Source organism: Nycticebus coucang, chromosome 15 (genome assembly GCF_027406575.1).
Source record: "Nycticebus coucang isolate mNycCou1 chromosome 15, mNycCou1.pri, whole genome shotgun sequence".
Taxonomy (NCBI): Eukaryota; Metazoa; Chordata; class Mammalia; order Primates; family Lorisidae; genus Nycticebus; species Nycticebus coucang.
In genome coordinates, this window is record NC_069794.1 from 75,396,614 (window position 1) to 75,409,637 (window position 13,024).

General features: G+C 38.2%; 1 protein-coding gene and 1 pseudogene across 2 annotated transcripts in view; one reads left to right on the plus strand and one right to left on the minus strand.

Moving 5' to 3' along the window:
* LOC128566487 (phosphatidylinositol 3,4,5-trisphosphate 3-phosphatase TPTE2-like) overlaps window positions 1-8,712 on the minus strand; it is a 92,024-nt gene extending 83,312 nt beyond the window's left edge. The window contains exons 1-2 of the mRNA XM_053563331.1: window positions 8,687-8,712; window positions 7,669-7,719 (exon numbers count right to left, since the gene is read on the minus strand). Coding sequence (XP_053419306.1) covers window positions 7,669-7,719; window positions 8,687-8,712 — 77 coding nt within the window. The remainder of the gene's footprint in view (window positions 1-7,668; window positions 7,720-8,686) is intronic.
* A 1,858-nt stretch (window positions 8,713-10,570) lies between these two features.
* Window positions 10,571-11,975, plus strand: LOC128566401 (heterogeneous nuclear ribonucleoprotein A3-like; annotated as a pseudogene). Its single transcript, XR_008374569.1, has one exon. The product of XR_008374569.1 is annotated as a heterogeneous nuclear ribonucleoprotein A3-like (transcript).
* Window positions 11,976-13,024: the final 1,049 nt, after the last annotated feature.

Sequence of the window (13,024 nt, forward strand, 5' to 3'; positions counted from 1 at the left end):
CAGTCTGAGCAAGAGCAAGACCCTGTCTCTACTAAAAATAGAAAAAGTAGCTGGATGTGGTGGCACACCCCTTCAGTCCCACCTACCCAGAGAGGCTGAGGCAAGAGGATTGCTTGAGGCCAAGAGTTTGAGGTTGCTGTGAGTTATGATACCACAGCACTCTATCCTGGGGCAACAGAGTGAGACTCTGTCTCAAAAAAAAGGAATTCAGGGCAGCACCTGTGGCTCCGTGAGCAGGGCGCTGGCCCCATATACCGAGGGTGGTGGGTTCAAACTCGGCCCCAGTGGAACTGCAACAACAAAAAGTAATTTATTGCTAAAAAACGGCTAAGGATCATTTGACAATTTAGTGAGCCATAATCTTTTAGCTGGTGGAGAGCACTGATTTGATGTTACTGGTTGGTTATTAACTGATCAGGGTGGTATTTGCTGAAGACAAACAATAAAGTATGCTTCACTGATTGACTCTTCACATCATAAAAGATTTCTCTGTAGTATGTGATGTGATGCTGTTTGGTAGCATTTTGTCCACAGTAGAACCTCTATCCAAATTGGAGTTAGTCCTCTCAAGCCCTGCTGCTGCGTTATCAGCACAGTTTATGAAATATCCTACAGTCTTTGTTGTCATTTCAAAACCGTTCACAGCATCTTCACCAAGAGTAGATTCCATCTCAAGAAAACACTTTCTTTGCTCATCCAGAAGCAGCAAGAGCAACTGCTACCTCTCCACCAGCACTGGTTTCATTTCTCTGCCTCTGCTCAAGTTTTATCAGGACAATGCAGCCATTAAGTCACATCTTCAGGCTCCACTTCTAATCATGTTCTGTTACTTCTACCACATTTGCAGTGATTTCCCCTACTGAAATCTCGAATCCTCTGGAGTTCTACATGAGGACTGCAATCAATTTCTTCTGAACTCCTCTTAATGTTGATATTTTGACCTCCTCCTATGGATCACCAATGTTCTTAATGGCATCTACCATGGTAAACTGTACAACAGATTTTCAATATTCAAATAGAATAAATTTGAAAATCTTCACAGTAAATTTTTAAATAAAATCTTCATAGTAAATTTTTAAATTTTGCCCTGATCAATCAGAGGAATCATTACCTTGACAGTTACAGCCTTAGAAAATGTATTTCACAAAAGTCAAAACCACTTTTTGATCCATAGGCTACACAGTGGATATTGTATTAATAGCCACGAAATCAACATTAATCTCCTTGTACATCTCCCTGAGGGCCGCTGGGGACAAGATGCAATGAACAGTGATATTTTGACATTTTGAAAGGAAACTTTTTTTGTGAGCAGTAAGTTTCAATAGTGGGCTTAAAATGTTCAGTAAACCATTTTAAGTATTTGATTTTCCATTAAAGAGCTGAAACAGAAGAGTTTGGGCATAATTCTTAAGGGTACTAGGGTTTTCTGAATGGTCAAAAAGCATTGGCTTCCACTTAATGTCACCAGCTACATTAGACCCTAACAAAAAGTGTCAGCATATTTTTTGAAGTTTTGAAGCCTGACATTAACGTCTCCTCTCTGGCCAGGAAAGATGTAGTCCTCTTTCAGTAGAAGGTCATTTCAGTTACATTGAAAATCTGTTGTTTTATGTAGCCACCTTCATCAATTATCTTCACTATATTTTCTGGATTACTTACTGCTACCTCTCCACCAGTGCTAGTTGTTTCACTTCACTTCATACTTTTATGCTATGGGAGAGAGCTTCTCCCCTTAAACCTCATGAACCAACCTTTGCTAGCTCCAAGCTTTTCTTCTGAAGTTTCCTCACCACTTTCAGCCTTAATAAAATTAGAGTTAGGATTTTGTCCTGGATCAAGCTTTGGCTTCAGGAAACCTTATGGCTCATTGGATCATCTCTCCACACTGCTAAAACTTTCCTCATATCAGCAATAAGGCCATTTTGCTTTATTATCATTTATATATTCACTGGAGTAACACTTTTAATTTCCTTAAAGGACTTTTCTTTTGTATACACAAATTAGCTGACTGGCACAAGAGGTCTAGATTTTGGCCTATCTTGGCTTTTGACATGCCTTCGTCACAATCACTTATTGCTTTTGGCTTAAAGTCAGAGACGTGTGACTGTTTTCCCTTGAAAACCTACAGGACATCATAGGCTTATTACATGGCCTAATTACAATGTTCAAATACAGAGTTCCAAGGAGAATTGGAGATACAAGGGGACAGCTGGTCAGTGGAACAGTCAGAACCCACACAACATGGATCGATTAAGTTCACCATCTTATCCTGGCATGGTTCACGGTGCTCCAAAACAATTACAATAGAAACAATTATAAAAATCACTTAACACAGATCACCATAATAGACATAAAAATGATAAAGATTAAAATAGTATGAGAATTACCAGAAAGTGACACAGGGACCCCAAGTGAGTACACGCTGTTGGAAAAATGGCACTAAGGGATTTGTTCAATACAGGATTGCCAAAAAGCCTATCTATAGAAAACATAAGATCTGCAAAGTGAAAGAGCAAACAAAGCAAGGATTGCCTGTACATATACTCTGTATATTGTTATCTGTCTATTATCTATCTATCTTTTTATATATCATGAATAGTCATCCTTTAGCACTGACCCAAGTAAATGACATCACTAGTCCTTTATAACACTATCACTTAAAGGTGAGATAGATCAAAGATATATCAAAGTAGTTGCACCACTGATGTCATTTTATTCAAGTCAGTGGTAGGATTAAAAATGTACATGTCTCTTGCCAACTTCTAAATGGGATTGTTTGCTTTTTTCTTGTTGATTAGTTTGAGTTTTCTGTAGATTCTGGTTATTAGATCTTTGTCAGATTACTAGCATGAAAATATATTCTCCCATTCTGAAGGCTGTCTGTTTGCTTTACTTCTTGTACCATTGGCTGTGTAGAAGCTTTTTAGCTTAATCATATCCTATTTATTTATTTTTGGTATTGCTGCAATTGCCAAGGGGGTCTTCACAAAATCTTTTTCCAGGCTTATTTTGTCAAGAGTTTGTCCCACACTTTCTTCTAGAATTTTTATTGTTTCATGTATTACATTTAAATCTTTTATCCAGTGAGAGTCAATTTGTGTAAGTGGTGAGAGGTCCAGGTCCAGTTTCAGTCTTCTATATGTGGCTAACCAGCACAATAAAACACATGAAAAACATTGCCCCTAATCATTAGAGAAATGCAAATCAATGCCACTCTGAAATATCACCTAACTCCAGTGAAAATAGCCCATGACACAAATCCAAAAGCTGCAGATGCTGGTGTGGAGAGAATGGAACACTTTTACCCTGCTGGTAGGATTGCAAACTAATATACCTGCATGGAAAGAAGTATGTAGAATCCTCAAAGAGCTAAAAGTATATCTAGATCAGGGGTTCTCAAACTGTGGCCCGTGGGCCACATGAAGCGGTGTGAATTGTATTTGTTCCCATTTTGTTTTTTACTTCAAAATAAGATATGTGCAGTGTGCGTAGGAATTTGTTCATGGTTTTTTTTTTTTTTTTTTAAACTGTAGTCCGGCCCTCCAACGGTCTGAGGGACAGTGAATTGACCCCCTGTTTAAAAAGTCTGAGGACGCCTGATCCTTAGTAATGGGATTGCAGGATCAATCCATTACTGGTAACCACCCAGAAGAAAAAAAATCATTTAATCAAAAGGACATTTATAGATAAACATTTAGAATGTCTATTGCAGCTCAATTCATAATCACTAAGATGTGGAATCAAGCCAACTGCCCATCAACCCATGAACAGATTGATAAACTGGTATATGTATACCATGAAATATTATTTAGTCATAAAAAGATGGAGATTTTACATCTTTTGTAATTATCTACGTGGAGTTGAAGTACATTTGTCTTAGTAAGGTATCACAAGAAGGGAAAAGCAGGTTTCCAGTGTATTCAATAGTAAAGTGAAAGGGGAGGAGAGAGGTGGATTGGTAGGCTGTCACCTACGGTGCACAATGTAATGGTATTACAGCACACCCCCTGGGTGAAGAGCTCAAATACAACGTGAACTTGACCTAAGAAATACAAATTAGGCACCTATTATTTGTACTCTCATATCAATGTGAACTTAAAAATAAAACTTTCCTTTTATATATATTTTTTACAATGCAGGCTTCCCAGTGACAAATTTTCTCTTTGCTTCATCTAAAAAATAAAGTTTCATTTGAGCTTCATGTATAAAAGATTTCTAGGTTAACCCTTTTTTTCTTTCAGCACCTTAAAGGTGTTTCATCACTATCTTCTGCATTTCATAGATTCTAAAGGGAAATCTCATGCCTGCTTATATTTTTATGTCATATGCCTTTTCCCACTCTGGTTGCTTTTAAGTTTCTCTTTATGAGCTGTTTTAAGTAATTTGAGTATACTATACCCTGATGTGTTTTTATTTGTTTGATGTTTGACTTATGCAGCTTGGGGTTTATCAACCCCTTATTTATTTATTTTTTTGAGACAGAGTCTCACTATGTTGCCCTCAATAGAGTGCTGTAGTGTCACAGCTCACAGCAACCTCAAACTCTTGGACTTAAGTGACTCTCTTGCTTCAGCCTCCAAATTAGCTGGGACTACAGGCATCCACCACAATGCCCAGCTATTTTTTTGGTTGCAGTTGTCATTGTTGGTTATCTGGCCTAGGTGCCCAGCTCGAACCCTCCAGCCTCTGTGCATATGGCTGGCGCTGTAACCGCTGTGCTGTGGGCACTGAGCGAACCCCTTATTTTCACTCATACATTTATAACTTTAATCAAATGACGAATATTTTCAGCCCATTATTTCATTACTTTTTTCTATTTCCATACACTCCTTTTGCATAAGAACTCCCAAGTGCACAAATATGAGACAGGTTGATTGCTGAGTGACCAAAGATCACTTAGAGTCTGTTTTTTATTTCTTTCATTTTCTTTATATTTTACTGTGCTTCAACCAATTAAAATATAGTTTTATTGCTCTACTTACAGCTTTAATAATTTTGTGTTCTTTTGAAATGCCTTATTTGTTTATACAGATTCAAAAATATACATGTCATCACCTCCCTTGAGAAGGAAATGAAAAAAAAAAAAGAAAGGTACATGTGAGGCTGGGCATGGTGGCTCATGGACTGTAATCCTAGCACATTGCGAAGCCAACACAGAAAGGTCACCTGAGGGCAAGAGTTCCATACCAGCTCGAATAACATAGTGAGACCCAGTCTCTAAACAAAAAAAGGAAGAATAAAATTAGCTGAGCATGGTGGTCCATGCTTATACCAACTCAGGAAGCTGAGGCAGAAGGATTGCTTGAACCAGGAGTTTGAGGTTGCTATGACCTATGGTGACACCAGTGCATTCTAGCCCAGGCAACCAGGAGTTTGAGGTTGCTATGACCTATGGTGACACCAGTGCACTCTAGCCCAGGCAACAGAGCAAGACTCCGTCTCAAACAAACAAACAAACAAACAAAAACAAACAAACCCAAAACAAACTTAAAAACATGTCAGAGCCAAGCACTTTCAAAGACCTACTTCTCTAAAAAGTGGCTGAATTCTAAATATGTATGTCAATTAATTACATAATTTTTATGATATACTGGTTTCCAAATTAACATTAACCCTCATATGTATTATGCAAAGATTATCTCAGGACTTGCAAAAGAGCCTAGTGAATAAAAATAAAAATTGAATTTCAATTCTTTATTACTGTGGTTAATTAGTATGTCATTTGTAAATAAATTTTATAAATCTCATTATCTTCCCTTCCTCTCCCTCTATAAATATATTGATATTCACCCATCACTGATGACTCTACCGCAGATTACTCTTTTATAATTCAATTGGGTCATAGCTAACAGGTTACAAAATGACTTCCACATGTCTTCTTAGACTTATTTTTCTAATACAAAGTAGCTATAACCATCATATAATTTATAATTTAGTTGCCTTAAAATTAATATTAGTTTTTGAAACTTGGTATTTTTTTTTTCCAGAAATGAAGCTTTATATGACTGATAAAATCTCAGGCTTGTGAAAATCTTTGTGATTCAAGTTGACATACATGTCTTTACTCTTTACCCTAACCCCAATTGTAACACCATTTGTGATAATATTTATACCTAATTCAACTTCAGTTTGTGGGAACACATCTTGCCTGCCCTGTGCCTTCCCAAATCCCAACACCACCTACCATTAATCAGTCCCTCACCTGTGGTGGGCATCTTCCCTGTCCCTCCGACAGAGCCCAGTAACTGCAGACCTGAGACAGGGGCTCCATAGAATGTAACGGTGGTTTTGCCTTTGGGGCAGCAGCCTCACATGGTGGCAGAGAGACAGTTCCAGGGTCTACTATTCCCTTTCCTTTCTGCAGAGGTCTCCTATGCTCCCTGTCTACTGCTTGTTTCTCCTTGCTACACACAGGACTCTCCTCTGTCTTGGCCCCCCTCTCTCAGGGCATCATTCTCATACTTTCCCAAGGTTCCTGGCTACTGGTGACTAATGGTGACCAACAAATTATGAATGAGAAGCATCCTTCTTATAACCTGTATCTTTTTTATCCGACTATATCCAAAAAAGATAGAAAGATATTTATAGATAGTATAGCACAAAAGAAGACTTTAAAAAACAGGGTCTAAGATACTCTGTGTTGTTGTGGCTGCTCCTGACAATGAATTCCCCAAATCTTGATCTCTCTTTTCTGTGTGTATATGTATGCTTTGTGTGTGTGTTTATTTACATGGATATATCTGTTTATACTTTTTTATTTAGATCTCACATTTCATAGGTGTTTCCTTTGATTTGCTAATGTCATTTCACTGAAGGCAGTGCTAATGAAGTAAAATATATATATATGTGTGTGTGTGTGTGTATTGCATGATTTCCTACATTAGATTTTGGTTCAAACCAGCTACAATCACTCTTTAACTTATAAACTGGCCTTTAAAAATTCAATGTATAAAAGTAGGGCACAGTGGCTCTTGGCTGGAATCCTAGCTTCTTGGAAGGCTACAATAGAAGGATGACTTGAGACCAGGAGTTCAAGACCATTCTGGCTTTTATAGCAAGACCCTGGCTCTAAAAAATTTTAAAAAAGGAAATGGCTAGATGTGGTAGCATGTACCTCTAGCCCCAGCTACCTGAGAGACTGAAACAGGAGCATTTGCTTAAGCCCAGGAGTTTGAGGTTACTATGAGCTATGATTGTACCACTGAGCTCCAGTCTGGGCAAGAGAAAGAGGCTTTAACAAAAAAGGAATTTAATCTAAAACTTTAGAGTTATCAAAAAACTTATCAAAGTTTTCCGATGTCAGTATAGTTGTTTCTTACTCAACCTAATGGATTTTCTCCACTGCCCGTGGCTTGCTCTGCTAGAGTGTCATAAACAGACATTCTGACACTTTCCAAAGGGTTTTGGTTGCTGGCAACTAAAAGATGAAGACCAGGAGTAAGCAGACTTCCTCTTTGACCTCTTCTTTTTCTTTATACCAAGGTTCAAAAGACAAAGAATATTACACCAAAAAAAGCTACCATTAGAAACAGATAAAAACACTTTGTATCCTCAATGCTTCATCCAAGTCAACATCCCAAATGTCAATCTCTTAAATTGGGTGTATGAATGCATGTGTGTGTGGGTATATAGAACAAATATACATGTATTAATTCACTGATATCTTACCTTGCTTCGATGAATTTGCTTGGATCTGATTTCCACTGACAATCACCAGTGCTGAAGAATTAAAAAGGTATACAGTAAGACATCCCATGATTTCCTGATTTCCACAATCCTTAAAAGCTTCATATGTAAGTCAGGTATTTGGAATCTACTATGTCGTATTCCCCAGAAATGATACTTCACATGTTTATAATAAGTAATAACCTCTCCAAAGTGTTAATTTAATGACTAAAGATTTAAATATAGTTTTTAGTAAGGAACCTGAGCCAAAGTATGAAAGGATTTTATGGTGAAATTCATTTTAAATTTAACTTCAGCTCATAGGACCCCATAACTCTTCTTCCATCCAGTTTCTTTTTTCCTAACTCCCTCCGTCATCTCTTTTCTTTTCCTACCACAGTTGTCTTTCCTGCCACTCAGCTATAGTCAAGAAGCTGTAGGGTGTCTGGGTACTCTCCAAAATGATTTTCATTTTGGGTTTGGGGCAACAGCTTCCCTCGTGGCAGAGATCTGGGGGTTGTGGGACACATCCAGGCTCTATAAGCTATGTTAAGTTCTGCTGAAGTCTCAACTATACTCTGTCTTCTGCTACTTCCACTAAGCCCCAAATAGGATTATCTCTGCCCTTGACCCAATCTAGTAAAGTCTCGTATACAACCATTCTGAAAATTTCCCAAGGATTTTGGCTGGTGGTTACTCAGTTTATCAAGCACACACTAGGAAGAAGCACTCCTTTTGTTATTGGGTCCTCTTTTACCAAATCCATCCGTGGAATATAGAAAGGCAGTTATACATTCTACAGGGTGACACCTAAGAAACAGTGTCAAAGACACTCTGTATTGCCATGGAGGCTCCAGACAACTGTTTCATCTCAATGTTCCTCTTTGTCTGTGTTTAAATGTACATGTGCATGTGTTGATAAGAGTGTAAATATGTTTATACCTAGTACATCTATTGAGTTATCTACCTATATAATCTATTTATTCATACATCTATAATTATTTAATAAAATATAGCTCACGTTTCACTGGTTGTTCCATCATACATTGTTGATATGGTGTCATATGTGAAAGTGCTATAGGATTTAAATCAAAAAAATATAGTTAAACACAATGTGACTTTCATACATGACAGTGCTACAGGACTTGGGAATAAATGCAATCACACACAATGTGGCTTCCTAGGCTTAACTTTCAGGTTCAAATTATTCTACCATTTCTAACTGGTGATCCTAAATTTATATATAAATGAGTTATTAGAAAATTTCTAAATCTTTTAAGACATAGAATTGTTATAGGTTACGGATGGCGCTTTGCCTAAACAATGAATTAAAATTTAAAAATAATGTATAAATCAGGAGGCAGACCTTGAAATAATTGTATTTACACTATACTTGAAAAGGAAAAGAAAAAGAAAGGTGATTTCTCTTCAGTTAATTCGGCTGCTATGAGAAAATATTGGAAACCCTTATAGATGTTGTGGGTTTGGATCCAGACCACCACAGTGAAGCTAACATCACAATAAAGCAAGTCACACAATTGTTTTGGTCCCTGTATATATAAAAATTATGTTTATACTATTCTCTGATGTAAGTTGATGTTAGGAAACATTTTCTAAGACACTGTGTATTGTTATGGATGTTCCTGGCAATGAATTTCACAAATATGAATCTCTTTTTTCTTCATGAAGACTTCGTGTGTGTCTATATGTGCATTTACATGGATACATGTGTTTATACATACAGTAGAACCTCTGTAAGTTGACTACCCCAGGGACTATAACCAACTCTTCAATACATGGATGCGGCCAACATAAGAAACGTGGCCTTCTGTACTGATATGTACATGTGGTGCATGTCTGGTCTATGAAAATTAGGTCACCTTAAGGAGGTGGTCAATGTAGGTAAGTGCTCAACTAGGGATGTTTCACTGTATCTGTATTTGTTTATTTACATGTCCTCTTTCCCAAATGGTTTTGTTAAGTTATTGGGGTCATTTCATTGAAGGCAATGCTAACATAATTAAATGGTATATACACGTCACATGATTTCCCAGATATAATTCTTGGTTCAAATCAACTACGATTACTCTTTAACTAATAAACTAGTGGACTAACTAAATTTTTAAGAATTCACTGAAAAATTTAGACTTATCTAAAAGTTAATGACTCATACTTCAGGTACACTCCTTTACGACACAATCTAATCTAATCTCAATGTGTAACAGTATTTCACAACTGAACTTCAGTCTGTAGATACTCATTTCTCCTGAGCCATCTCATTTCATGTCTCCAGGGGATCCACCATATCTACATCTTCACAAACCATGGATGTCTTTCCTACCCTTCAGGGAGGGCGAAGTAACTACACACCTGAGATAAGGGTTCCATCCAGTGTGCTAGTGGGCTTGGGTTGGGGTCACCAGCAAGAGCTTTACTGAGTGGTGGATGCATCCAGGGTCTATTAGCTTCAATCTTTGCTTCTTAGGACTCTCCCTGTCCCCTATGTACTTGAACCTTCTTCTCTTCTCCAAATGGATTTCTCCCCACCCTTAGCTCTCCTAGGGTGTCATACACTGACATTCTGATACTTTTCTAAGGGTTTTGGTTGCTGGTAACTGAGGATGAAGACTAGGAGTAAGAAGGCTCCCTCTTTGACTGCTTATTCTTCTTTAGACCAAGATTCAAAAGACAGAGAATCTTCATATCAAGATTTGAAAGACACAGAAGTTTACCGTGACAGGACACTAGAAACAGCTAGCAAGAAACACTGTATTTCAATGTTTCTAACAGTGAACATCCCAAATCTCAATCTCTTGTAGGTTGTGTGTGTATGAACGCAAGGATATATGGGCATATAGAAGACATACACATGTGCTCTTCCTCTCCGTCCCATATTGAACTCGAGTTGGAAGAGGCGAGTCCGGTCTCAAAATGAAGGTAAAACCGCCGCCCGGTCGCGCCCAGCCCGACTCCGGCCGTCGCCGCCGCCGCCGGGGAGGAGGGCCATGATCCAAAGGAACCAGAGCAGTTGAGAAAACTGTTTATTGGTGGTCTGAGCTTTGAAACTACAGACGATCGTTTAAGTGAACATTTTGAGAAATGGGGCAGACTCACAGATTGTGTGGTAATGAGAGATCCCCAAACAAAACGTCCCGGGGGCCTTGGTTTTGTGACTTACTCTTGTGTGGAAGAGGTGGATGCAGCAATGCGTGCTCGACCACACAAGGTTGATGGGCTGTTGTGGAACCAAAGACACCTGTTTCTAGAGAGGATTCTGTAAAGCCTGGTGCCCATCTCACAGTGAAGAAAATTTTTGTTGGTGGTATTAAAGAAGATACAGAAGAATATAATTTGAGAGACTACTTTGAAAAGTATGGCAAGATTGAAACCATAGAAGTTATGGAAGACAGGCAGAGTGGAAAAAAGAGAGGATTTGCTTTTGTAACTTTTGATGATCATGATACTGTCGATAAAATTGTTGTTCAGAAATACCACACTATTAATGGGCATAATTGTGAAGTGCAAAAGGCCCTTTCTAAACAAGAGATGCAGTCTGCTGGATGGCAAAGAGGTCGTGGAGGTGGATCTGGCAACTTTATGGGTCGGGGAGGAAACTTTGGAGGTGGTGGAGGTAATTTTGGCCGTGGTGGAAACTTGGTGGAAGAGGAAGATATGGTGGTGGAGGTGGTGGCAGCAGAGGTAGTTATGGAGGAGGTGATGGTGGATACAATGGATTTGGAGGTGACGGTGCGAACTATGGCGGTGGTCCTGGTTACAATAGGAGAGGGGGCTATGGTGGTGGTGGACCAGGATATGGAAACCAAGGTGGTGGATATGGTGGTAGAGGAGGATATGATGGTTACAATGAAGGAGGAGATTTTGGAGGTGGTAACTATGGTGGTGGTGGGAACTATAATGATTTTGGAAATTATAGTGGACAACAGCAATCAAATATGGACCCATGAAAGGGGGCAGTTTTGGTGGAAGAAGCTCGGGCAGTCCATATGGTGGTGGTTATGGATCTGGTGGTGGAAGTGGTGGCTATGGTAGCAGAAGGTTCTAAAAACAACATAAAAGGGCTACAGTTCTTAGCAGCAGAGAGAGCAAGGAGTTGTCAGGAAAGCTGCAGGTTACTTTGAGACAGTCGTCCCAAATGCATTAGAGGAACTGTAAAAATCTGCCACAGAAGGAACGATGATCCATAGTCAGAAAAATTACTGCAGCTTAAACAGGAAACCCTTCTTGTTCAGGACTGTCATAGCCACAGTTTGCAAAAAGTGCAGCTATTGATTAATGCAATGTAGTGTCAATTAGATACATTCCTGAGGTCTTTTATCTGTTGTAGCTTTGTCTTTTTCTTTTTCTTTTCATTACATCAGGTATATTGCCCTGTAAATTGTGGTAGTGGTACCAGGAATAAAAAATTAAGGAATTTTTAACTTTTCAATATTTGTGTAGTTCAGTTTTTCTACATTTTAGTACAGAAACTTTAACAAAATGCAGTTTTGAAGGTGTTTCCTTGTGAGTTAAGAAGATCATTGTTAATTACTATTTTGTATGAATTTTGCTAAAGTTAACTGTAAAGAAACACCTGCTGACTTGCAACTTAAGGGGAACCTATTCTCCCCGTTTCCAAACCATATGAATGGGCGCTGACATGTGGAGAGAACAGATATTTGTATGTTTGCAATGTGTGTTTTAGATAAATAGGATTGGGTATTTAAATTAGCGTATTTGTGAATTTAATAGCGTTAAGATTACCATCAAATGAAAATCTCAAAATTCCTATTTGGTTTTTGTGCATTTTCTTCCAAAATGTAATCATGATTTTAGTGTGTTAGAATTGCTGAGCCCTAGCTGTGTTTAGAACATCTTCATTCTACACTCACCTTGGTCACATTTGAACTGCTGCCATAGTTTTGGGGTTAAAGAATGTCTGCTGCCATCTATTTAAATTCTGGAAAGGAGTAGTGGATAATTTTTCCCTTCTCTCTCCAGTGTTAAAAATCTTACATAATAGAGGACCACTAAGCCTGCTATATCTCAGGAAATTAGTGGGTACCTTTTTTTCTTTAATTTAAAAGCACAAGAAGCCCTTAATATCTTATTTTCCTTGGTTCGATTTTTTTAATACATGCACTCAGAGTATAAAAGTCATGCATTATTAATAATACCCTTAACTGGCTGGCATGCTTCCGGTTTGTACCCTATACATTTTGCTGGAAGAAACCAAGAATAGTCCAGGTATAATCGTTTAAAATAAATTACTGCAGCAGAAATGTAGCATAGTTGCTTAGTATAAGCTTCTCACTTAAAGACCTGAATTCAAATTTGGGTATTCTTGAGTTCTTAAATTCCC